This window comes from Pan troglodytes, chromosome 11, assembly GCF_028858775.2.
Source record: "Pan troglodytes isolate AG18354 chromosome 11, NHGRI_mPanTro3-v2.0_pri, whole genome shotgun sequence".
Taxonomy (NCBI): Eukaryota; Metazoa; Chordata; class Mammalia; order Primates; family Hominidae; genus Pan; species Pan troglodytes.
In genome coordinates, this window is record NC_072409.2 from 79868920 (window position 1) to 79892147 (window position 23228).

The 23228-nt window shown below is 41.0% G+C and overlaps 1 protein-coding gene across 6 annotated transcripts in view; it reads right to left on the bottom strand.

The window, feature by feature from the left end:
* The window catches only part of RECK (reversion inducing cysteine rich protein with kazal motifs), an 87437-nt gene that overhangs the window by 6690 nt on the left and 57519 nt on the right, over window positions 1-23228 (bottom strand). For all 6 annotated transcript variants that reach the window (XM_063788604.1, XM_024345630.3, XM_024345629.3 and 3 more), the window contains 7 exons: window positions 17254-17466; window positions 15551-15687; window positions 12480-12620; window positions 9606-9794; window positions 7677-7799; window positions 5281-5452; window positions 588-780 (listed from right to left, as the gene is read on the bottom strand). In XM_063788604.1, coding sequence (XP_063644674.1) covers window positions 588-780; window positions 5281-5452; window positions 7677-7799; window positions 9606-9794; window positions 12480-12620; window positions 15551-15687; window positions 17254-17466 — 1168 coding nt within the window. The remainder of the gene's footprint in view (window positions 1-587; window positions 781-5280; window positions 5453-7676; window positions 7800-9605; window positions 9795-12479; window positions 12621-15550; window positions 15688-17253; window positions 17467-23228) is intronic.

Consider the following 23228-nt stretch of genomic DNA (forward strand, 5'->3'; position numbering starts at 1 on the left):
TGTGATCCACCTCTTCTGCCTCCCAAAGTGCTGGGATTACAGGCGTGAGCCACCGCGCCCGGCCCAGTTTTTTTCCTTAAAACATAAATGCAGATTCCATAAACCTACAAAACTGAGAGATAAGCTGATGTAAAAAGACATTAAGTCTTAAAGAAAATTTCAATGACTTTTCAGTACCTTGGGAGGTGGGACTGATGTGGGAAGAGTGGGAAAACTTTTCTTGGTTTTGACTCACATGCTTCCTGCTTTGTTTCTTAGTGAGGGCCCAGAGAACTATGAGAAGTAAGAATGATGTTGACCATGCCAGGGTTGTGAAACTTTTAAGTTCTTTTCCTAGGAGTGGACTGCAAGAAGCCACTCTCTGTTCTTGCTTGTACACCAGATGTGCAAAGGTACACACACTAGCAAGATAGCTTCCAGAGTTAGGAGAAGGAGCCAGTCTTCCTTTTTAGTGGAGGACCGGGTGCTATAGATTTGACAGGATTCACAGAAGACCCTCGGCTGGTCTTACTGTTGATTCATCTGTAAAATATCATAAACCAATTTTATCCCTAGTGTACTTTGTTTTGTCAGCCAAAGCACTGTACCTGGCAGGGACCTTTGTAAGAGAGGCTTTTTCCTCTTTGGTATAAAGTGCAGAGATTGTTGTGCTCCATGTGGTCTGTGTCACAAACAGGATCTTGGACCTGGTCACACGCGAGCTGTCTTGGTACACACTCATACTGGCTACATCCAAATTTATCAAAAGTCGTCAGGCAGACCTGTGGTTTGGGTATGCACCTGAAAAAGATGAATGCAGCACCATGAGCCAATGTAGGGAGGGACTGTGGTGGGGCTAGCAAAGCACTAGATGAGGGATAGGAGGCTGAAGAGAGAGCAAGAGATGAATCAGGACAGTCCTGTTTCCAAAGAGCTTATGTAGAGTGGGAGAGTCAAGCCTGTATATACAGTAGGCTAAAAAGTAGAAAAGATGTGCACAAAGCTTGCAGGGATGAGTCATTCTCGTCTGGGGAGCCTGAAGAAAGCATGGGGAGGAGGCAGTGTTCTAGCTGGAGGGTGGGGGGGTAAAGGGGGCAGCATGGGCTTGCCAGGCTGAGAGAGCAGCCATGAACACAGGTGTGATGCTCAAGGAATGTGGTGCTGGGGAAATGGCAGGTGATCCAGAGGGCAGGAGCCAAGGAGGCACAGACAGACCTATAGCAGAAGGGCCATGATATGAAGCCAAGAGATAGGCTGGAGCCTGAGGCTGGAGGCCCTTGCATTCAATAACAAATGAAACACTTCCACGGGCTTAACTTTCAGCTTGGCTAATATGAATCTATCTTAAGAAAAGGCCTCAGCTGGGCGCGGTGGCTCATGCCTGTAATGCTAGCACTTTGGAAGGCCGAGGCGGGTGGATCACCTGAGGTCGGGAGTCGAGACCAGCCTGACCAACATGGAGAAACCCCATCTCTACTAAAAATACAAAATTAGCCAGGCATGGTGGCGCATGCCTGTAATCCCAGCTACTCAGGAGGCTGAGGCAGGAGAATCGCTTGAACCCAGGAGGCGAAGGTTGCGGTGAGCTGATATCGCGCCATTGCACCCCAGCCTGGGCAACAAGAGCAAAACTCTGTCTTAAAAAAAAAAAAAAAAAGGCCTCACTCTTTGTCCTAAAATAATTCAGGTTTTTGTGCCTACAAGACCGAGGATCTGATACCAGCTGGTTGCAAATGACTGAGAGAATGCCACCATGAAGCTGGTCTTTCCTAGTAAGATGAGGACCTTGCTTCATTCTCAATTCCTGAGCTCCTTCAGAGGGGCTAGGGATGATGATTCTTTTCTTCTTTAGGCTTTTTTCTGCTTTCCTAATTTTTATAAAGGGTTTACATAACTTTCTATAAGAAGATAAGACCCATGAAAATGTTTAGCTTTCACTGGGTATTTTAAGTACTAAGATATATAAATTTTAGTTTATAAAATAAAAGAGGAAGCATATAGTAGCTAGTGTTATTTTAATTTCAAAGGAAATGATTTATACTCTTTTTAGGGCTAACCTGCACCAAAATCACTACCACCGTCACTATGCATGAAATGGTTTGAAATTACAATGCACTTAGTTATGGTTTTATGGAAATTTAAAATATTTGAAGAGAAATAATGGAAAATAATATTTAGAACTTCATTACTTACTAACACGCCAGGGATGAGAAACAGGAATATCAGGAGAAATTTGGTAACTTTGAGAGAAAAAGCTTGATCAATTTGAGTATATGGAAATAAGAGGATCATAAAAAAAAGGTTGAGAATCTGGGGGCAAATAAAAGTAAACGTGAGCAGGGCAGAGACTTGATCTGTCTTGCTTGTTGTTATGTCCTAATGTTTAGAAAAATGCCTGGAACATCAGTAGATACTTGATGGATGAATACAATTCTTAACAATTATTATTATTATTATTATTTGAGACAGAGTCTTGCTCTGTCACCCAGGCTGGAGGGCAGTGGCGTGATCTCAGCTTACTGCAACCTCTGCTTCCCGGGTTCAAGAGAGTCTCCTGCCTCAGCCTCCTGAGTAGCTGGAATTACAGGCGTGTGCCACCACGCCCGGCTAATTTTTATATTTTTAGTAGAGATGGGATTTCACCATGTTGGCCAGGCTGGTCTTGAACTTCTGGCCTCAAGTGATTCACCCACCTCTGCCTCCCAAAGTGCTGGGATTACAGGTATGAGCCACCGTGCCCGGCCACAATTAATTATTTTTTGAACACATAATACAAGCCCATGGTGAAACTGAAAAAGTACAACATGGTATACAGTGAAAAATAGGCCTCCCTTCTACTCTTGTGTCCTAGACACCTAGTTCCCTTCCCTAGAGGAACCACTATTACCAATTTCTTTCTTTTAGTGTTTTTTTGTTTTGTTTTGTTTTGTTTTTAGATGGAGTCTTGTTCTGTCCCCCAGGCTGGAGTGCAGTGGCACCATCTCGGCTTACTGCAGCCTCTGTCTCCCGGGTTCAAGCAATTCTCCTGCCTCAGCCTCCCGAGTAGCTGGGACTACAGGTGGAAGCCACCATGTCTGGCTAATTTTTGGTAGAGAAAGGGTTTCACCATGTTGCCCAGGCTAGTCTCGAACTCCTGAGCTCAAGCGATCTGCCTGCCTCGGCTTCCCAAAGTGCTGGGATTACACGTGTGAGCTACCACTTTCTTATTTATCCTTAGAGATATATTTTATGTAAGGATAAGCATTTATATGTGCTAATCCAAAGGGTATGTGCATTTAAAACTGCAAATTTGGCCAAACTGCCCTCCATAGAGAATGTACCAATCCTCCTCCAGCTCCCTCTTGTACGAAAGCAGCTATTTCCCTATACCATGCTATCAAACTTTAGCTTTGCCAGTCTGATAGATGGAAAGTGGTACACAATTGTAGTTTTAATTTAATTTACATTTCTCTTAATATGAAGAAGGTTAAGCATTGTGGCAGATTGGCTAGATGTTTATCAAATTCACTTCACTTTCTTCCTGGGTATGTATCTAAATTATATCTCCCAGTCTCCCTGGAATTCATTATGGCCAACGGACTGAGTTCTAGACAATGGAATGTGGCTGGAAGTAGTGATGAATGTTACTTTTAGATGTGGCCTATTAAAGCTTCTTAAGAGCAATCCCCACTATCTCCCTTCTCTTATCTGCTGTCCAGATGCAGAAGACACAGAAGAGGACTATGAGGCTGTAGGAGAAGACTGGGTCACTATATGGAAGGATCCCACGTCTCTGAATGACCACATGGAAAGCCGCCTGCTGAAGAAACAAATGGGCTCTATGTAATTATCTACTCTGTGAAATTATTGATATTTTGGAATTTGTATACAGTAGCTGGAATTACTTACCCTAACAAATAAAAGTACCTTTTCAAATGTTTAAGAACCATTTGGATTTCTTTTTTTATGTTTATGTCCTTGGTCCATTTTTCTATTAGGTTATTGATCTCTGTCCATTTTGATATTAGGTTGATCTTTCTCAAATTGATTTGCAGGGGCTCTTTATATTACAAGGACATCAGCGCTTTCTCTGTGATATTCCTTCCAGTGTGTCATTTGTCTGTTACCATGCAGAAAATTTTGAGGTTCACGTAGCTGAATTTTTCAATCTTGTATATACTCAAGAAGGCCTTCCCACTTTGACATTTATTTTTATTGTTTTATTATAAAAGCAAGACAACCTCATTCAGAAAGGCTAGCCAATGGATAAAACAAATGAAAAAATATTAAGACAATCCTCAATTCTACCTCCCAACACAACCTGTATTATTCTTTCAGCTTATTTCTTATGCGTTGCGTCCTGTCTTCTTTCCATAGAAACTTTCTTGGATTAGTTTCATTGTATAAAATTTGGCAGATGGATGACTAATTCTTTGCCATTTATTTTAACACATGAGAGAGTCTCCCCCTCCCTCCATATTACACCAGGGTTTTCAGGATGGAGAAGCAGCAATTGCTTAGGAAAGCACTGTGGCATTGGAATGTGTATTGTTCAGGTCATTCAGGCAAGCCAGTGAACACTCTGCTTCCAGAAGGCTGTAACCTAAGGGTCAGCAAGATGCCTGCCATGGTGGCTGCCCCATACAGAAATCCATCATTAAGGCTGGGGCAACTGTCTTCTGAGCTCAAGTGAGGAAACAGCAGAGAAAGGAGCTCAAAACAAGTAATTTCAAATAGTAGTGAAGTTGCATTTCCAGAGATTTCTCACGTCCAATTTCTAAAACGGTTGCATATAACTAGAAGAAAATTTCCCTTGACTATCAGGTGACAGCTACTAATAAGAATAGACCCTTTTCTCTTGTCTCTTCTGCTACCTCTCCTTATGTTACCTTTTCTGTTTCAGTCTTACAGAACTGCTTTAGTGCCCAACAGACACCATGTTATGGAGATAATAATGTTACGGAGATAACATTTCCAGCAGCCACAACTCTTGTTAGTCTGCCTTCACTACCACTTCTTTTTCTCTACTGCAAACCTTGCCTGCAATCTCTTACTCATCTTTCTAGATTCAGCTAGGTATCACAATCTCTAGAGGCTCCCCCAGGGCCTTCCCCAGGCTGCATTAACTGCCCTACTTCTGGGCTCCCAATCGCAGCACCTTATCAAGCAGCTTTACATGGCTCTCTTTCCCTCCAGACTCCAAACTCTTCAGGGCAGCAGCGATTTCTTAATTTACCTTTCTGTTTTCACTGTCTGGTATATGGTAGATGCTTTGTAAGTACTAGTCTTCAGTTGAATAAAATAAGAAGCCATTTGACTTACCTTTGGTTTTTTTGGCAGGGATTAGGATTACATGGATCCTTTGACATGCATGATCCAAACTCAAACTGATGGTCTTGGAGGCCCACACAGCGAGCAATGCAGGCACTGGGGTAAGTGCGCCCATTCTGCCCACATACAGGGACAAACTGATCTGCACAGTTACAGGGCAGACCTGAGGAGAGGAAACAGCCTCAAAAATATGTATGTGTATATTCCCCCTCCCCTTATGTTTCCTTGTTAAGGCAAACCATGAGCAATCATGTGAAGGTCTCACGTTAAAATAGAATTGTAAATTAAGTCAGGAAAAACCTCTCCGATCTCTGACAGGGTTTTTTTTTTTTTTTTTTTTTTGAGATGGAGTCTCGCTCTGTCGCCCAGGCTGGAGTGCAGTGGCGCAATCTTGGCTCACTGCAAGCTCCGCCTCCCAGGTTCACGCCATTCTCCTGCCTCAGCCTCCCGAGTAGCTGGGACTACAGGCGCGTGCCACCACGCCCAGCTAATTTTTTTTTTTTTTTTTGTATTCTGACAGGGTTTTTAAAGGCAGCAATGCTCTGAATAGCTCATCTGCAAGATGGCTTTCCTTTGTCCTTTTTATTGCCAACTAGTTGAGGGCCCCCTAGACTTTGATCCCAGGTAGAGACCCCTATTAACAAGGCTATAGGTAGGGAAAGTAAAGACTGTTTCTCCTGATTTGGCATATAAAATCTAGAATTTAGATGTTTGAAGTCTGGTGTGGGGATTTCTTGAATGTTAAAGGCTAATACCAAGCATAAGAAAGAGTGGGCTGGGCACAGTGGCTCACGCCTGTAATCCCAGCACTTTGAGAGGCTGAGGTGGGCGGATCACCTGAGGTCGGGAGTTTGAGACCAGCCTGACCAACATGGAGAAACCCCATCTCTACTAAAAATACAAAATTAGAATGGCATGGTGGCGCATGCCTGTCATTCCTAGCTACTTGGGAGGCTGAGGCAGGAGAATTGCTTGACCCCAGGAGGCGGAGGTTGTGGTGAGCCGAGATCACGCCATTGCACTCCAGCCTGGGCAACAAAAGCAAAGCTCCTTCTCAGAAAAAACAAAAAGAAAGAGTGAAGGTTGTAGGTTCCTTCCACTCTCATGTCCAAGACAGTAACTTAGAAAATTACTGTAATTTTAAGACTTACAAATTGTTATGAACTTCTTTCTCTGAGTCACATTTGGAGTGGGACACTGGGTCCCAAGAAATGTGGCACAGTTTTGGGTCAGTAAAATTTCCTTAGTCTGCTAGATCAACAGTCATTGACTTAATTTATCCCAGGACACCAGGGGCCACACACTATAGGAAACAGGGGTCTTGCTAGTTGTAAAGCTCAACTTCTAAAAACATTTAGACATTAACAAAAAAATTTTAAAAAGTCTTCCTTGTAAATCCTTTGCTTATTCTTTATCCCCATATCCCTCTATGGTTTCTCTAAGCAGAATGAATAGTCCTTGCTTGAGCAGGGCAAAGGATAATAATAAAGGATGATGATAATAAAGCAGTGAAGGCTGGGGTAGTGTTCGTCCTACCTCTACTTCCTTACCAGTGTGCCATTCACTTCTTATTTCTGATCCCCTTTTTATTTCCAATGGGCTGGAGGTACAAGGTTGGTAAATCCTTACTCTCCTCTCCTCCACTTCTCCTCCACCCGGCCCCCACCCCTCTCCACATGTAATACTAATTCTGGGGAAAGAAGAATCAAGTTGCCACTGCAGCAGTGTGAAATGGGGGCAAGGGCAGCTACCTAGTAACTTTTTACTCACAACCAAAGGTATTTTAGATCTAGGAAAAAGCAGATACCAAGATATACCAGCAGACTGTGCTGTTGCTATTGGCAACAATAGCTTCACGAGAGGAAAGCATCCCATCTCACTAGCCTTTTCACTTATTTATGTTGGTGTAAGAATAATAAGAGCAGCAAAGCATAGGAAAGTCAAGAAAGTAATATTCTGGGATATTATTGTTTGTGGGAGTCTAGATGAAGAAGTAAGCTAAGGTAGGCTGAGGAAGAAGGTGCTGAGAAACAAACTGAGAACATGCATGGACATTTTAGATCATAGCAGTAGGGGTAAATGGGGTATTCTACCAGGTAGAAAAGTTCAATTTAATTAAACCCATTCCAATCACTGGCTCTGTTCTTTTTGACTCATGAAATTCCAGAATATTAGTGCTAAGGGCCCTAAGACACCATTTAGTATAATACCTTCAATTCATAGAGGAAGAAACTGAGATCCAGGGAGGAAAAGCATCTTGCCCTTAGATTCTGTATTGATTTTATTGTGTACATTTGCAGTTAAGACTGGAGAAGCTGCCTTGAAGGGAAAAATGTGTGCAAAGAAATGATGGCCCCTGAGGATAGACTCTGGGCGATCACAGTCACCTGTGAAGGTACGACGGTCATCTTCTGAACTGTGCTCACTGAGGCAAAGGCGGGTAGAGCACACCAAATTGCCAGCAAAACAAGAACAGACATTGCAGTCAATACTAAAGGATGTTCCATGACCTGACAGAAACAGAAAGAAAATGTTGATCTATATCATGCATTGAGAAATAGAGCACGTATTACAATTTTAATAGTTCAACAAGTTTTTAAATGGAAATTCCTTTCTTTCTTTTTTTTTTTTTTTTTTTGAGAAGGGTCTCATTCTATCGCCCAGGCTGGAGTGCACTGGCGTGATCCCAGCTCACTGCAACCTCCGCTTCCCGGGCTCAGGTGATCCTCCCACCTCAGCTTCCCAAGTAACTGGGACTATAGGTGTACACCACCACATCTGGATATTTTTTGTATTTTTTGTAGAGACAGGGTTTCACCATGTTGTCCAGGCTGGTCTTGAATGCCTAGGCTCATGCCATCTGCCTGCCTCGGCCTACCAAAGTTCTGGGATAACAAGCATGAGCCACTGTGCCCAGCCAGAAATTCTTGAAAGATGACTTCTGAATATACCAACTAGAGTAAAATCTGTGGGATTTATATTTTCATATTTGCCTCCTATCATATTCCTCCAAGCCCCTGAAGTGCTGGTCTTACCAGGGTGCTCCCTATCCTCTAAGAATGTTTCTGGCTGCCCCTTCTGCTTTGAAAGCTCATCTGTCCAGGGCCAGACCTGATGCCATCTTTGGATCAAAGACTCTTCTGATGCCCTGGCAGGAATGCCCAGCCCCCAGAAGAGCACTTGGTCTGCAACTTTTTTTGGCTCAAATTCTCTTATCTTAACACATAAAGCATGATCTCATCCCCCATCCGGGTTTCAGCTCCATAAGGCACTAGTATGCTCTTTTGTACAGAATAGGCATTTAGTCAGTGAAATGTTACAGAAGGAATGAATCTGTCCTGATATTTTCTGTGATACAAAGTACCTACCTTCATAGTTTAGTCAAGCAGAATATGGATTGAGAGATAAATACCTGACTTGCTCTAAGGCAGAAATTTGAGAGCTAATTTTAGCCAAGAGCACTCTTCTTTCTAATCAAATCTCACACAGAAGAGTAAACCAAAAAGCATATAAAAGCTGAACTACTATGGTTGAAGGGGTAGGGGATGGGAGTAGAAATGGGGTAGCAGAGTGAGCCTGTGGGGAGGGAACAGATCCTAAAAAGTGGTGTTTTTTCACAATTGTTTGAAATCATATATTGACATGAATAGTTGTTGGGGCTACAAGCAAAAGATGGTTAAGGAAGCAGTGGAGTCTAAGATTTTTAGGGAAGGTGGTCAAAGTACTTTTTAATGTACTTTTTTTCCAAACTCCTAACAGTGTAGTTCCTACACCCACTTGCTTTCCATGATGTCAAAATCTGAGTTTCACTTCTGGTGAAGTGAGGGTGGGGTGGGGTATGCCTGAGGAAAGGGTCGGGGGAAGATTACCTGTGTCCTTGGCCTGTGAAGCGTAAGGGATTTGGAGTCAACTAGACCTGGAGCAGAATCCAGATTTGGTCATTTACTAGCTGGGTGAACTCTTTAAGCATCAGCTTCCTCATCTATGCAGTAAGGGTAATACAGGTATTATTATTACCTATATCAAAGTGTAACTTGGAGGATTTAATGAGATAATGTAAGGCAAGACTTAGCTTTGTGTTTAGCACATGATTAGAATTCAATAAATATTAATTATTATTAGCCATTAGCCCCTTATTGAGGGGACTTCTAAAGACTTCCTTAGAAGTCCTAGTGCTCTGTATAGTTTGAAAAATACTGCCCTGGAGTATCTGATATGCAGACCTTACTCTGTGGTCAGAATCTATCCAGTATTCTTCCTACAAAGTAAAAATAACTAATCTCATATTAAAAACAAAATCAGAGCTTAAGACTCACTTTTTCTTTTTCCTCCAACAATACAAGACTTCTGGAGGTCTATACAGTGCATTTCCATACAGTTTTCTAAGAGTCCACTTTGTCCACATGAACAGATTTTATAACAACCAACTTCCCCTGCAGATGATGGCACCTGGATTAGTGTCCCTTGACGGACAATGAAATCAGAAGCTTCTCCCAGTTTGCAACCTGTACAAGCAAAAATTAGCTGAGAGAGATGGTACTGTTCTATGACATTGTTTTATAACATTAGATATACACTTGATAAAAGTCTTATAGGTACTAAATCACTATTAAAGATTATGTAATAGAACTTTCACCAAATTAAGGAATTGCTTTGGTTCATTGGCCAAAAACATACCTCTCAAATTAAAATTCCACATTCTGGAGGATGGTGGTGATTACAGATCTGTACCCCAAAGTGACCTATCATTCAGTATAACAGTGCTGTAAGATATGTAAGTTTTTATTTGTAGGGGCTAGTAAAAAATATTTTAAAATCACATATATTTTAAAAAATAGAATAGGGAAACTAACAGTATTTTTTTTTTTTTGAGACGGAGTCTTGCTCTGTTGCCCAGGCTGGAGTGTAGTGGCACGATCTTGGCTCAGTGCAACTTCTGCCTCTCAGGTTCAAGTGATTCTTCTGCCTCAGCCTTCCGAGTAGCTGGGACTACAGGCGCGTGCCACCACACCCAGCTAATTTTTGTACCCGGCTAAGTTTTGTATTTTTAGTAGAGATGGGGTTACACCATATTGGCCAGGCTGGTCTCAAACTCCTGACCTCGTGATCCACTTACCTCAGCCTCCCAAAGTGCTGGGATTACAGGCGTGAGCTACCGCGCCTGGCCAGTATTTTTAGAATAATATTGTTCAGAAAAACTTTTAGTGATGGAAAACAAGTATACCTTAAATTCAAGGAAAAACTGAATATTTGGGTGGGCTTATGGAAAACCCATTTTCCATTTTCTATCTTATTATATGATGGGTTTTCTGAGTTTAATGAAACAAGAGGATTCTGAATTGAATTCCTTTTTTTTTTTTTTTTTGAGATGGAGTCTCGCTCTGTCGCCCAGGCTGGAGTGCAGTGGCACGATCTCGGCTCACTGCAAGCTCCACCTCCCAGGTTCACGCCATTCTCCTGCCTCAGTCTCCTGAGTATCTGGGACTACAGGTGCCCACAACCATGCCCGGCTAATTTTTTTTGTATTATTAGTAGAGATGGAGTTTCACCGCGTTAGTCAGGATGGTCTCGATCTCCTGACCTCGTGATCTGCCTGTCTCGGCCTCCCAAAGTGCTGGGATTACAGGTGTGAGCCACTGCGCCCGGCCCCTGAATTGAATTCTATATTTAAATAATATGAAATACAGATGTCACCATTTTAAGTAACTATATCTTATTTTCTTGCCAAAGAAAATACTGACCAACTTATAATGTAAGGGTAAATGGACAGAAAATACGATCTTGAAATTTAAAACAGTCTGACATTTCCAATTTTGACAAGATTATGACTCTATAGCCGATATATTACAGTATTACACATATATTATAGATGATCCTTTGAGACATCATGCTTATTTCATCTTTTGCTTTATTTTACTTTAAAAATATTTTAAGGCCGGGCGCAGTGGCTCACACCTGTAATCCCAGCACTCTGAGAGGCTGAGGTAGGTAGATCACCTGAGGTCAGGAGTTCAAAACCAGCCTGGACAACATGGTGAAACCCTGCTGTCTCTACTAAAAATGCAAAAATTAGCTGGGCATGGTGGTGGGTGCCTGTAATCCCAGCTACTTGGGAGGCTGAGGCAGGAGAATTGCTTGAGCCCAGGAGGTAGAGGTTGCAGTGAGCCAAGATAGTGCCATTACACTCTAGCCTGGGTAACAAGAGTGAAACCCCGTCTCAAAAAAAAAAACTTTTTTTTTAATCTTTTTTTTTTTTTTTTTTGAGACGGAGTCTGGCTCTGTCCACCAGGCTGGAGTGCAGTGGCGCGATCTTGGCTCATTGCAAGCTCCACCTCCCGGGTTCACGCCATTCTCCTGCCTCAGCCTCCCGAGTAGCTGGGACTACAGGCGCCCGCTACCGTGCCCGGCTAATATTTTGTATTTTCAGTAGAGACAAGGTTTCACCACGTTAGCCAGGATGGTTTCGATCTCCTGACCTCGTGATCCGCCCGCCTCGGCCTCCCAAAGTGCTGGGATTACAGGTGTGAGCCACTGCGCCCGGCCTTTTTTAAAATCTTGATTCTAACATGATAAAGAAACATTCTCAATTGGGAAATAGATAAAAAGAAGCAAAATGTTGCAACAACTATATTCTAAAGGGATTGACAGAAAGATAAAGACTATCATAATTCTATGGGATAAAAATCCTTCAGCCTTAAAGTTATATACATTTCAACATAACATTAATCTTTATGGAGATAGCTATACATTCTATTGAATATGCTATTTCTCTATATACTAAAGGAAAGGAAAGAAAAAACATGAACAATGTAGAGTATTTTTTTTCAAACATTACAACATAGAAGAGAAAGTACAAAAAGCTGGTCTGAGCTTCTTTTCTTTCATAGTCTAGAACCCTGCAACTCACGAGAGTCAAGTTTTAGACTGTTATTATTAGTTTACAATTTAAATAACAATGGAGGATTACAAGTGTCTGTCTTTTCCTGCTTACATCAATAATACATATTTAATGAGAAAATCTCAAACATTATAGAAAAACATAATATAGAACATGAAGTCCCTCATAATCTCACTCCGAAGATAACCCCTATATTACAGAAGGAGCAGGACTGAAAAAAAGAAAGATAGCTCCTATAAAGAAACACTAGCAGCACCTATCCATCCTCTTCTCACACCCACCTACCTCTTACCTTGAACACAAAAGTATGGAAGACAGGGATCTCCAGATGGACATCCTTTTCGGTTTACTTCACAGAGCTCATTGGCAGGGCAAGGATTTGGGTTACAGGGATGAGTCACTTCTTCTACAATGTTACCTAAAGTACTTGGCCCTGAAAAAACCAAAACAGATTAGTTTAACCAACCTAAAAGAGTAAGAGAGAACTGTAAATTATCTGAATTAATTATGGCTGGAATAAATGAAGAGCTCATGAGCATAAAGTAAGGCCTGATTCTACCAAGCTATTAAAACACCGAGATTCTTTCATTTGTGAAATGATGAATTTCACATAAACATACATTCATTCTTTTTAAAAATTTATTGGGATCTACAATATTCCAGGCAAGGTTCTAGGTGCTGGAGATACCGTGATGAACAAAATAGACAAGTCTCTAACATAGAGTTTACATCTAGTAGAGAAACAGACAATAAATACACTATGTATGAGCTGGGCACAGTGGCTTACGCCTGTAATCCCAGCACTTTGGGAGGCTGAGGCGGGCGGATCACCAGAGGCCAGGAGTTTGAGACCAGCCTGGCCAACATGGTGAAACCCTGTTTCTACTAAAATATAAAAATTAGCTGGGCATGGTGGCAGGTGCCTGTAATCCTAGCTACTCAGGAGGCTGAGGCAGGAGAATTGCTTGAACCCGGGAGGCAGATGTTGCAGTGGGCCGAGATCACATCACTGCACTCCAGCTTGGGAGACAGAGTGCAACTCTTTCTCAAAAAAAAAAAGCCCCCCCTCAAATTTAGCTGGGTGTGGTGGCATGTGCCAGCTACTCGGGAGGCTGAGGCAGGAGAATGGCCTGAACCTGGGAAGCAGAGGCTGCAATGAGCCGAGATTGCACTACTGCACTCCAGCCTGGGCAACAGAGTAAGATTCCATCTCAAAAAAAAAAAAAAAAAAAAAAAAAAAAAAAATATATATATATATATATATATATATATGCACACACACACACACATGCTATGTATGTATATGTGTATCTATAAATAAATAATTAAGTCAGAAAATTGTAAGTAATAAGTAGTGTCAGGGGATAGAAAGTGACAGGTATATTTTGGATAGGGTGGTCAAATAAGATGTCTAAGAAGGATAATTTAGCGTGTTTTATCATAAATGAGAATTTATTATGGTAATATGTATGGACTCCAAACCATGATTATATTTAACTTCGGAAATCATGGCCAAGGAAGAGTCTCACTTGATAGAAACCATGTGTGATATTTAAAGAGATATTTAATTTTCCTCCCATTGATATAGTTTCCTTCTACACAAATATTTGCCTGCTGTAATAGAATCTAGAATTATAAATACAATAAGTGTTGCTTACTTGATTTTAGGCCAGACTCATACTCTAAGACTAACAGAGGTATAAGGGCCCTTGGAGTTCATCTCATTTTGCCTAATTATTTCATAAATAGGGAAGCCGAGGCTCAAAGAAGTGATCTGCTCAAAGACACAAAGGTCTAAATTCCAGTCTGATGCTCTCTTTTTTGCTATATTGGTCACAAAGGTTAAGGGACACAGTTTGTTGGCCTTGAGAAAATATGGCGAATACTACCAGCTACAAATCTACCAGCTACAAATCTACCAGCTACAAATCTACCAGCTACAAATCCAGCACATACTTTTCTCTCCCTGATTACTAAAAGATCTCCAATTTTACTTAGGGCCGCAATGGGCCCAGAGCTTAAAAAATAACCTTTCTCAGTTTTCCTTACAACTAGGGATGGACAGTGTGACTAGGGAGAAGTTGTTTGCTCTGTCCCTTCCTTTTTACCATCTGGAACTAGATTATGGTGGTTAGAACTCCAATAGCCATGTTGTGATGACAAAGTACATTAAGTAATCTTGATGACTGAAGCTAAATGCTAAGGATGGTGGGGAAAGATAAAAGGAGCCTGGATTCCTGATGATGAAGCCCTAGACTATTTGTTTCTGGGCTTTCTTTTACTTCTATTTGTTCTGTTTTTTGTTAATCCTACCTAACACAGGAAAACAAAGGCTGACTTCACTGTCTGCCTTTGTAGCCAGATCATGGCACAGATGCCCCCTGGTGGCAGCCTGAACACTTCCCTTATCTTAACTACTGGGTGTGTAGTTGTTCTACTTGTCATCCCCTGGTTTCCACCATGTATGGGTCTCACTGCCAAGAAGCTGAGCTCCAGCTCCAGGATCCCTCAATGAGATAGCAACACGCTCTTCTAGCTTTTGGCGGGAGTATTTGGCAGAGAAAAACTGAAGCAGTGAGATAAGTTCCATTTTTACATATTAAGCTAGACTATCTTTTTTTTTTTTTTTTTTTTTTTTTTTAGACAGAGTCTTGCTCTGTTGCCCAGCCTGGAGTACATTGGTGTAATCTGGCTCACTGCAAGCTCTGCCTCCCAGGTTCACGCCATTCTCCTGCCTCGGCCTCCGGAGTAGCTGGGACTACAGGCGCCCACCACCACGCCTGGCTGATTTTTTTGTATTTTTAGTAGAGACGGGGTCTCACCGTGTCAGCCAGGATGGTCTCGATCTCCTGACCTCGTGATCCACCTGCCTCAGCTTCTCAGAGTGCTGGGATTACAGGCTTGAGTCACCACGCCTGGCCTAGACTATCATTTTTTATACCCTGTTGGGTGAGTAAGTCCAAGCCAATTCCTGGCTCTCATCCACTGACACTCTGATGACAAAAGGCTGATAGTCTCTGGGGGTAAATTCCACTTTCTAGTCATTATTATGGTAAGAAGACAGCAATGATATGGAGCTGGTTATCTGAGAATGCTGGCCCCCTGAGTCACTGCTTAGAATTCCTGACTGACCACAGTTCGTACCTCCTCAGACTGATAGAATCACTTCTGCTTACATATTTTAAAACAACAATTCTTTCCTGGGCCAAAAAGGCCAAGCAAACAAGAGTCTGTGATTGAGATGGTATCATTGAATCCCATGTTCTCAACAGATAAATGCTCATCCAAAACAAATAGTAAAACAAATAGTTGGAAGAGAGAAGTATTTGAAATCTAAAAACACACATACAAAAAAGTACTTACTGAGGTATGTATCCAAAGGTATACAATTCTTCAGATCATCTGTAGGTGACAGAAGCTCACAAATACTTTCAGCTGTGTGGTCTTCAGGGAATTTGTTCTGGTCTCCACATTTTTTAAGAATCTCCACACAATCTGATCTTGAAAAAAAAATGCACATAAGTTTAGAGCTTGAGGAACCTCCTCATGTTGTCCAGTCAACATCACTTGTTTCTGAAGCTTTCCAGAAAGTAAGCTTTCATAACTTAACATGTTTCATAATTGGTTAAGTATGGCAAAAGAGAACAAGAGTCACAGGAGAGCTCAGGTTGAATAATAAATTGAAAGCACCCCTAACTTTCTGTTGTCTGAGACCAAAGCCCTTACTCAAATTGTACACTTCTTCGTACTGTTACTACCAGCAATGTGGCTTTTCAGTATCTTTGAAAGGAAATTAAATGAAGCTAGTCTGATTTACTCTCTGCAAAAATCATATATCCTCTCTTCTAGGACCTTATGCTGGCTTGTTTGCTTGCTTGCCTCTTTTGCCTTCCCTTCCTTATCTAAGTCTCTTTTTAGTTATCAACATTAGCATCTGGCCTATAACAACTAGAAAGTCCACTACTTTAAAATGTTCTTGGTCTTCAATAGGGATTTGACTCCTACAAGTTTTCTGTGCTAAGAGTCTACATATTCCCCTCTTGTTGCCTCTTGCTTGTCACCTAATTGTTATACCTCAGTATTTCCCCATCAGGTTATCCCGAAGCCATGTCAGAGAATAGACTGGACTCTGTTTAAGGTTGAAATTATTAAGGTATCCAGCAGCACTGAGCCACATACCAACAGCTTAGGGGCTGGATATTAACTTGGTTTTGGAAAACTTTTGGAAAAAAAGATATGTGAAGAACAATGGGCAGATTACTATGTGTTAAATGCTTTTGGTTTCACCCACTATAGCAGCTCCTATCTTTACTTGATCCTTGATTTCCTAAGCAAAATAAGCTCCTTAAGAAGAGCAAAGTCGGCTGGGCGCAGTGGCTCAGGCCTGTAATCCCAGCACTTAGGGAGGACGAGGCGGGTGGATCACCAGGTCAAGAGATTGAGACCATCCTGGCCAACATGGTAAAACCCCATCTCTACTAAGAATACAAACATTAGCTGGGCGTGTAGTCCCAGCTACTCGGGAGGCTGAGGCAGGAGAATTGCTTGAACCTGGGAGGTGGAGGTTGCAGTGAGCTGAGATCATGCCACTGCACTCCAGCCTGGCGACAGTGAGACTCCATCTCAAAAAAAAAACACAAAACAAAACAAAAAAAGAAGAAGAAGAGCAACGTCTAACAGAATATAAGACAAGTCCATAAATTAACATATAAAAATAGAATTGTGCATCAGAGGTATTTAATAAATGTTTCATGAACTAAGTTCCATAAGAGAAGTACAAATAAAGGTCTATAGGAATCTGTAGTAAGGATAAATCACTTTCAGCTGGAGAAATCTGGGAAGACTACAGGAATGTCTGGTATTTCAGAGGAGACAAGGACAGCCAGTAGGTGGTGATGAGGGGAGCAGTATTTCAACTAGAGGAGGAAAAAGTGGGAAAGCATTTGACATACGGGGGTGATAGGCAAAGGAAGTGGTAAGAGAGAAAATTCTATGGAGAGGCTCTGGCTAGAGATCACGGAGGGTCTGAACTAAAGCTGGAGAATCGTTAGATGAAAGAAACTTACTTGCAAATAATACTTCCCCGAGATTTACTATGACAAGGTTTAATCTGCAGTGAACAAGCTATTGCTTTCCACATCTCTGGCTGGCACTTTTTAATATCAAGAACAGGTATATTGATAAATGGCATCTTTATGCTTCCTTTCTCCCACAACTTCATGTCATTCATGGCTCCTTGATCTGACTGTGCATTACAACTCCTGAATAGTTCTGTTGGCCTAAAGAGAAAAAAGGCCAGAAAGAATCAAGAGGCAATTATTTTCTAGAGAGAAGCAACAAGTAAAATCCTGACATACTAATGCATCAGAAAAATCTGGTTTTCTTAAGAAAGCACATACAACCCATGAAAGGATATCAGCTTCGACTGTATGAAGATTCAGTGTAGACACTAGCATTGAACTCTGATTGCATGTTTTCTTTTTAACAGATTCTTGTGGGGCAGTTTAAAACTTCACAATTCTCCAAACAGGTCTATTATCCCCAGACTATCCCATTTCATTTCATAAAATAAATATTATGAGGCCAACTTTTTAAAATGGCAACATAATTTACAAAAGCAAAATGCACCAATTTTATGGGTACAGCTTGGTGTGCTTTGACAAATATGTACATCCATAAGCACATCTAAATCAATTAAGGAACCCATCCAACATTTCAGCCAGTTCCCTTGTGCCGCTGTTGAGTTAATGCCTCCCTACTGACTGCAACTCAGAGGCCATAACTATTTATACTTATATCACCATAGATTAATTTCGCCTGTTCTAGGCTGGGTGCAGTGGCTCACACCTGCAATCCTAGCACTTTGGGAGGCCAAGGCAGGAAGATAGCTTGAGCTCAGGAGTTTGAGACCAGTCTGGGCAACATAGCAAGATTTCATCTCTACTAAAAAAAAACAAAAACAAACAAACAAAAAAATTGTGGCACGCCTCTAGTTCCAGCTACTCAGGAGGTGTGGCAGGAGGATTGCTTAAGCCCAGGAGTTCAAGGCCAGCCTGGGCAATAAAGGAATACCCCATGTTGAAAAAAATTTAAGCAAATTTTAAAGTAGTTATCAAGTTATTTAAAATTATAATAAACCCATTACATGTTAATATAAGTATTTTTATGAAAAATAACTATTTTCCAAAGTAAACATTAGCGAGAAGGATAGGACTGTTTTACAGTTTTGCAAATCTCTGTAATGTCTGGCTTAATAGAACTCAGGTGGATTTTCATATCTGCTTCTGCATTCAATCTGTTGTTGTATCACATGTTTTATAGCCACTGGAAAGCTCCACTGTTGTTGCTGTTGTTGTTGTTGTTGAGACAGGTTCTCACTCTGTCACCCAGGCTGGAGTGCAGTGGCATGATCACAGCTCACTGCAGCCTCGACCTCGTGGGCTCAGGTGATCCTCCCACCTCAGCCTCCCAAGTAGCTGGGACTACAGGCACCCACCACCACACCTGGTTAATTTTTGTATTTTCTTTAGAGACAAGGTTTTGCCATGTTGCCCAGGCTGGTCTCAAACTCCTGGGCCCAAGCGATCTGCTCACCTTGGCCTCTCAAAGTGTTGGGATTATAGGTGTGAGCCATCATGCCTGGGCTAGAACATTTTCATCACCCTATAAAGTACCCTTGTGCCCCCTCTAGTCAATCCCTGATTCCAGCAGAGGAAAGGATATTCTGATCTTTATCACCATAGATTACATTTGCCTATTCTTGGATCTCATGTGTCAAGAATGTATTTTGTGTTGGGCTTTTTTTCTCAATGTAAGATTCATCCATTGCTATCCCATTGTTTGGATGCACCACAATGTTATATTCTTTCATTCTCCTGATAGATGTTTTGGTTCCTCTCCCCCATTTTTTGGGCTATTACGAATAAGGGTACTAGACAGGTCTTTATTTGGACATATGTTTTCATGTCTCTTGGGTAAATGCTTCAGGATAAAATTGTTAGGTCATAGATTTAACTTTTGAAGAAACTGAAAAAAAGCTCCAAAGTCCTCAAACTATCTTCTACTCCCAGTAGTAACATACTACAAGAATTCCACTTGCTTCATATGCTTACCAGTCTTTTAATTTCAGGCATTCTTGTGAGGGTGAGGAGGCACTGAATTGCTATTTTAATTTGTATTTTGCCATGACTGATAATAATGAACCCTTTAATGAACTAGATGGCTATTTCTTTTAAATTTTTTAAATGGACAAAAATTATATATTTATTGTGTGCAACGTAATATATTTAAACATGACACGTGGAATGGCTAAATTAAGCTAATTAAAATATGCATTACCTCACATACTTATAAATTTTTTGTGGTAAGAACATTTAACATCTACTCTCTTGGCAACTTTCAAGTATACAACTCACTGTTAACTATAGTTACCACATTGTATAATAGATCTCTTGAACTTACTCCTTTTGTCTAAATAAAATTTTGTGTCCTTTGACCAACATTTTCCCAATCCTCTCCCCTCTCTCCTCCCTCTTCTCTCTCCTCCTCCTGCACCACCTTTTCCAGCCACCCTCTGGTAACCACTATTCTATTCTCTGCTTCCATGAGTTTGATTTTTTTAGATTCCACATATAAGTGAGATCGTGCAGTATTTGTCTTTCTGTGCCTGGCTTATTTTATTTAGTGTCCTCCAGGTTCATTCATATTGTTGCAAACAACAGGATTTCCTTCTTTATAAAGGCTGAATAGGATTCCACAGTGTATATATACCACATATTCTTTATCCATTCATTCATTCATTGATGAATACAGGTTGATTCTATATCTTGGCTATTGTAAATAATGCTGCAGTGAATGTGGGAGTGAAATATCTCTTCAACACGCTGATTTCCTTTCCTTTAGATATGTACCTAGTAGTGGAATTGCTGGATCATATGGTACCTTCTATCTTTAATTTTTTGAGGACCCCCCATACTGTTTCCCATAATGGCTGTACTAACTCACATTTCCATCAACAGTGTACAAGACTTCCCTTTTCTCCACATCCTTGCTAACAATTGTTATCTTCCATCTTTTTGATAATAGCCATTTTAACACGTGAAGGGATAGTTCATTGTGGTTTTAATTTGTATTTCACTGATAATTAGTGATGTTGAACATTTTTTCATATACTTGATTAAATGGCCATTGTGATGTCCTTCTTCGGTAAAGGGTCTTTGAAAGTTTCTTGCACAATTTTTTTCTTTTTTTTTCTTTTTGAGATGGAGTCTTGGTCTGTCGCCCAGGCTGGAGTACAGTGGCGCGATCTCAGCTCACGGCAACTTTCACCTCCTAGGTTCAAGCGATTCTCCTGTCTCAGCCTCCCAAGTAGCTGAGACTACAGGTGCCTGCCACCACGCCCAGCTAATTTTTAAAAATATTTTTAGTAGAGACGGGGTTTCACCATGTTGGCCAGGCTGGCCTTGAACTCTTGACCTCAAGTGATCCACCTGCCTCGGCCTCCCAAAGTGTTGAGATTACAGGTGTGAGCCACCACACCTGGCCTTTTTTGCATAATTTTAAAATTGAGTTGTTTTACTTTTCATCATGATGTTGTAGGAGTTATTTATGTATTCTGGATACACAAGTTCTTTGACAAATATGTGTGTGTGTGTGTGTGTGTATGCACGCACCTGTGCATGATATGTTGAACATTCCCTCTCAAGTCTATGACTTGACCCTTCAAGTTTTAAATGATGTCTTTTGGCAAACAAAAGATTTTACGGTTGAAGTCTAATTCATTTTTTTCTTTTAAAATTGTATATTTTGTGTCCTGTCTACAAAATCTTTGCCCACACAAAGTTTGTGAAGATGTTCTCCTATTAGCTTTAAATTTTTAGTTTTTATGTTTAGTTCTATGATCCATCTGGAAGCAGTTTTTTGTGTAGGGTGTGAAACACAGGTTGAGGTTCATTTTTTCCCCCTCCATAAAGATATTCAATTATTCTAGTATTATTTGTTGAAAAGATGTTTCTATTTATTTTATTTTATTTTATTTTTTATTTTTTTGAGACGGAGTTTTTGCTGTGTTGCCCAGGCTGGAGTGCAGTGGCACAATCTCAGCTCACTGCAACCTCCACCTCCCGGGTTCAAGCGATTCTCCTGCCTCAGCCTCCTGAGTAGCTGGGATTACAGGTGCCCGACACCATGTCCCGCTAGTTTTTGTATTTTTAGTAGAGACGAGGTTTCACCATGTTGGCCAGGCTGGTCTTGAACTCTTGACGTCAGGTAATCCACCCACCTTGGCCTCCCAAAGTGCTAGGATTACAGGCGTGAGCCACCATGCCCAGCCTTTTAAAATTTTTTTTTTGAGATAGGGTCTCACTCTGTCACCCAGGTTGGAGTGCAATGGCATGATCTTGGCTCACTGCAACCTCCACCTTCCAGGCTCAAGCCATCCTCCCACCTCAGCCTCCTGAGCAGCTGGGACTACAGATGCACACCACTACACCCAGCAAATTTTTTTTTTTTTTTTCTTGAGACGGAGTTTCATTCTTGTTGCCCAGGCTGGAGTGCAATGATGTGATCTCAGCTCGCTGCAACCTCCGCCTCCCAGGTTCAAGAGATTCTCCTGCCTCAGCCTCCCAAGTTTACAGGCGCCCGCCACCATGCCTGGCTAATTTTTTTTTTGTATTTTTAGTAAAGACGGGGTTTCACCATGTTGGCCAGGCTGGTCTCGAACTCCTGACCTCAGGTGATCCACCCACCTCGGCCTCCCAAAGTGCTAGGATTACAGGCGTGAGCCACCGTGCCCGGCCAATATTTTGTATTTTTGATTGATGGTGTTTCACCATGTTGCCCAGGCTGGTCTCAAACTCCTGAGCTCAGGCATTCCAACTGCCTCAGCCTCCCAAACTGCTGGGATTATAGGGGTGAACCACCATGCCTGGCTGAAAAGATGTTTATTTTTGTATTGAATTGCCTTGCTGCTCTTGTTGAAAATCAGTTTCCTATACTTGAATTGAATTTCCTAATCTTTTATTGAGGATTTTGGCATCTCTGAGTGACACAGGACAATAGTTACCTTGTTTTTAATGTCCATGTCGGTTTTGGTATCAAGGTAATGCTAGCCTCATAAGAGGAGTTGGGATATGTTATCTGCTTCCTGAAAAATTCTGTGTAATAATTGCATAATTTTTTCCTTATGTGTTTGGTAAGCATTACCAGTAAAGCCAGAAGTTTTCCTTGTGTGAAGATTTATAATTACAAATTCAATTTCTCTAATAGTTATAAGAATAATCCTAACTTGTACTTCTTCTTGTGTTAGTTTTGGTTTTTAAGGAATGCATCCATTTCATCTAAATTGCAGGATTTACTGGCATAAAGTTGTTCATAGTATTCCATTTATTTTTTGAGAGAGTCTTGCTCTGTTGCCCAGGCTGAAGTGTGGTGGTGCAATCTTGGCTTACTGCAACCTCTGCCTCCCAGGTTCAAGCATTTCCTTTGTGATTTCTTCTTTGTTGCATAAATTATTTAGAAGCGTTTGTTTAATTACCAAATATTTGGGAATATTTCAATATAGTTTATTTTTATTGATTTCCAATTTGATTCTGTTGTGTTCAGAAAATACACTTTTTATGATTTTCATCTTCTGACAGTGGTTGAGACTTGCTTTTTAACCCAGCATATGTTGTTCAAATCCTCTATATCCTCACTGATTTTTTTCCATTTGTTCTATTAGTGAGGGAGAGGTGTTAACATTTCTGAATATGATTGAGTATTTCTCTCTCTTTAGGGTTTACTTCTGTTTTTAAGTATTTTGAGTATATGCATCTATCTGACATTAGGTGCATATATATTTAGGTTAATTGTATCTTCATGATAAATTGAACTTTGATCATTATAAGGTGATACTCTTTATCTCCAATAATATTCTTTGTCTTTCTAACAACCTCTGCCTTTCAATCGATGTTTTTAGTTCATTTACATTTATGTAATTATTGATACAGTTGGGTTTAAGTCTCTATCATTTTGCTGTGGTTTTCAATTTGTCTCCTTTTTC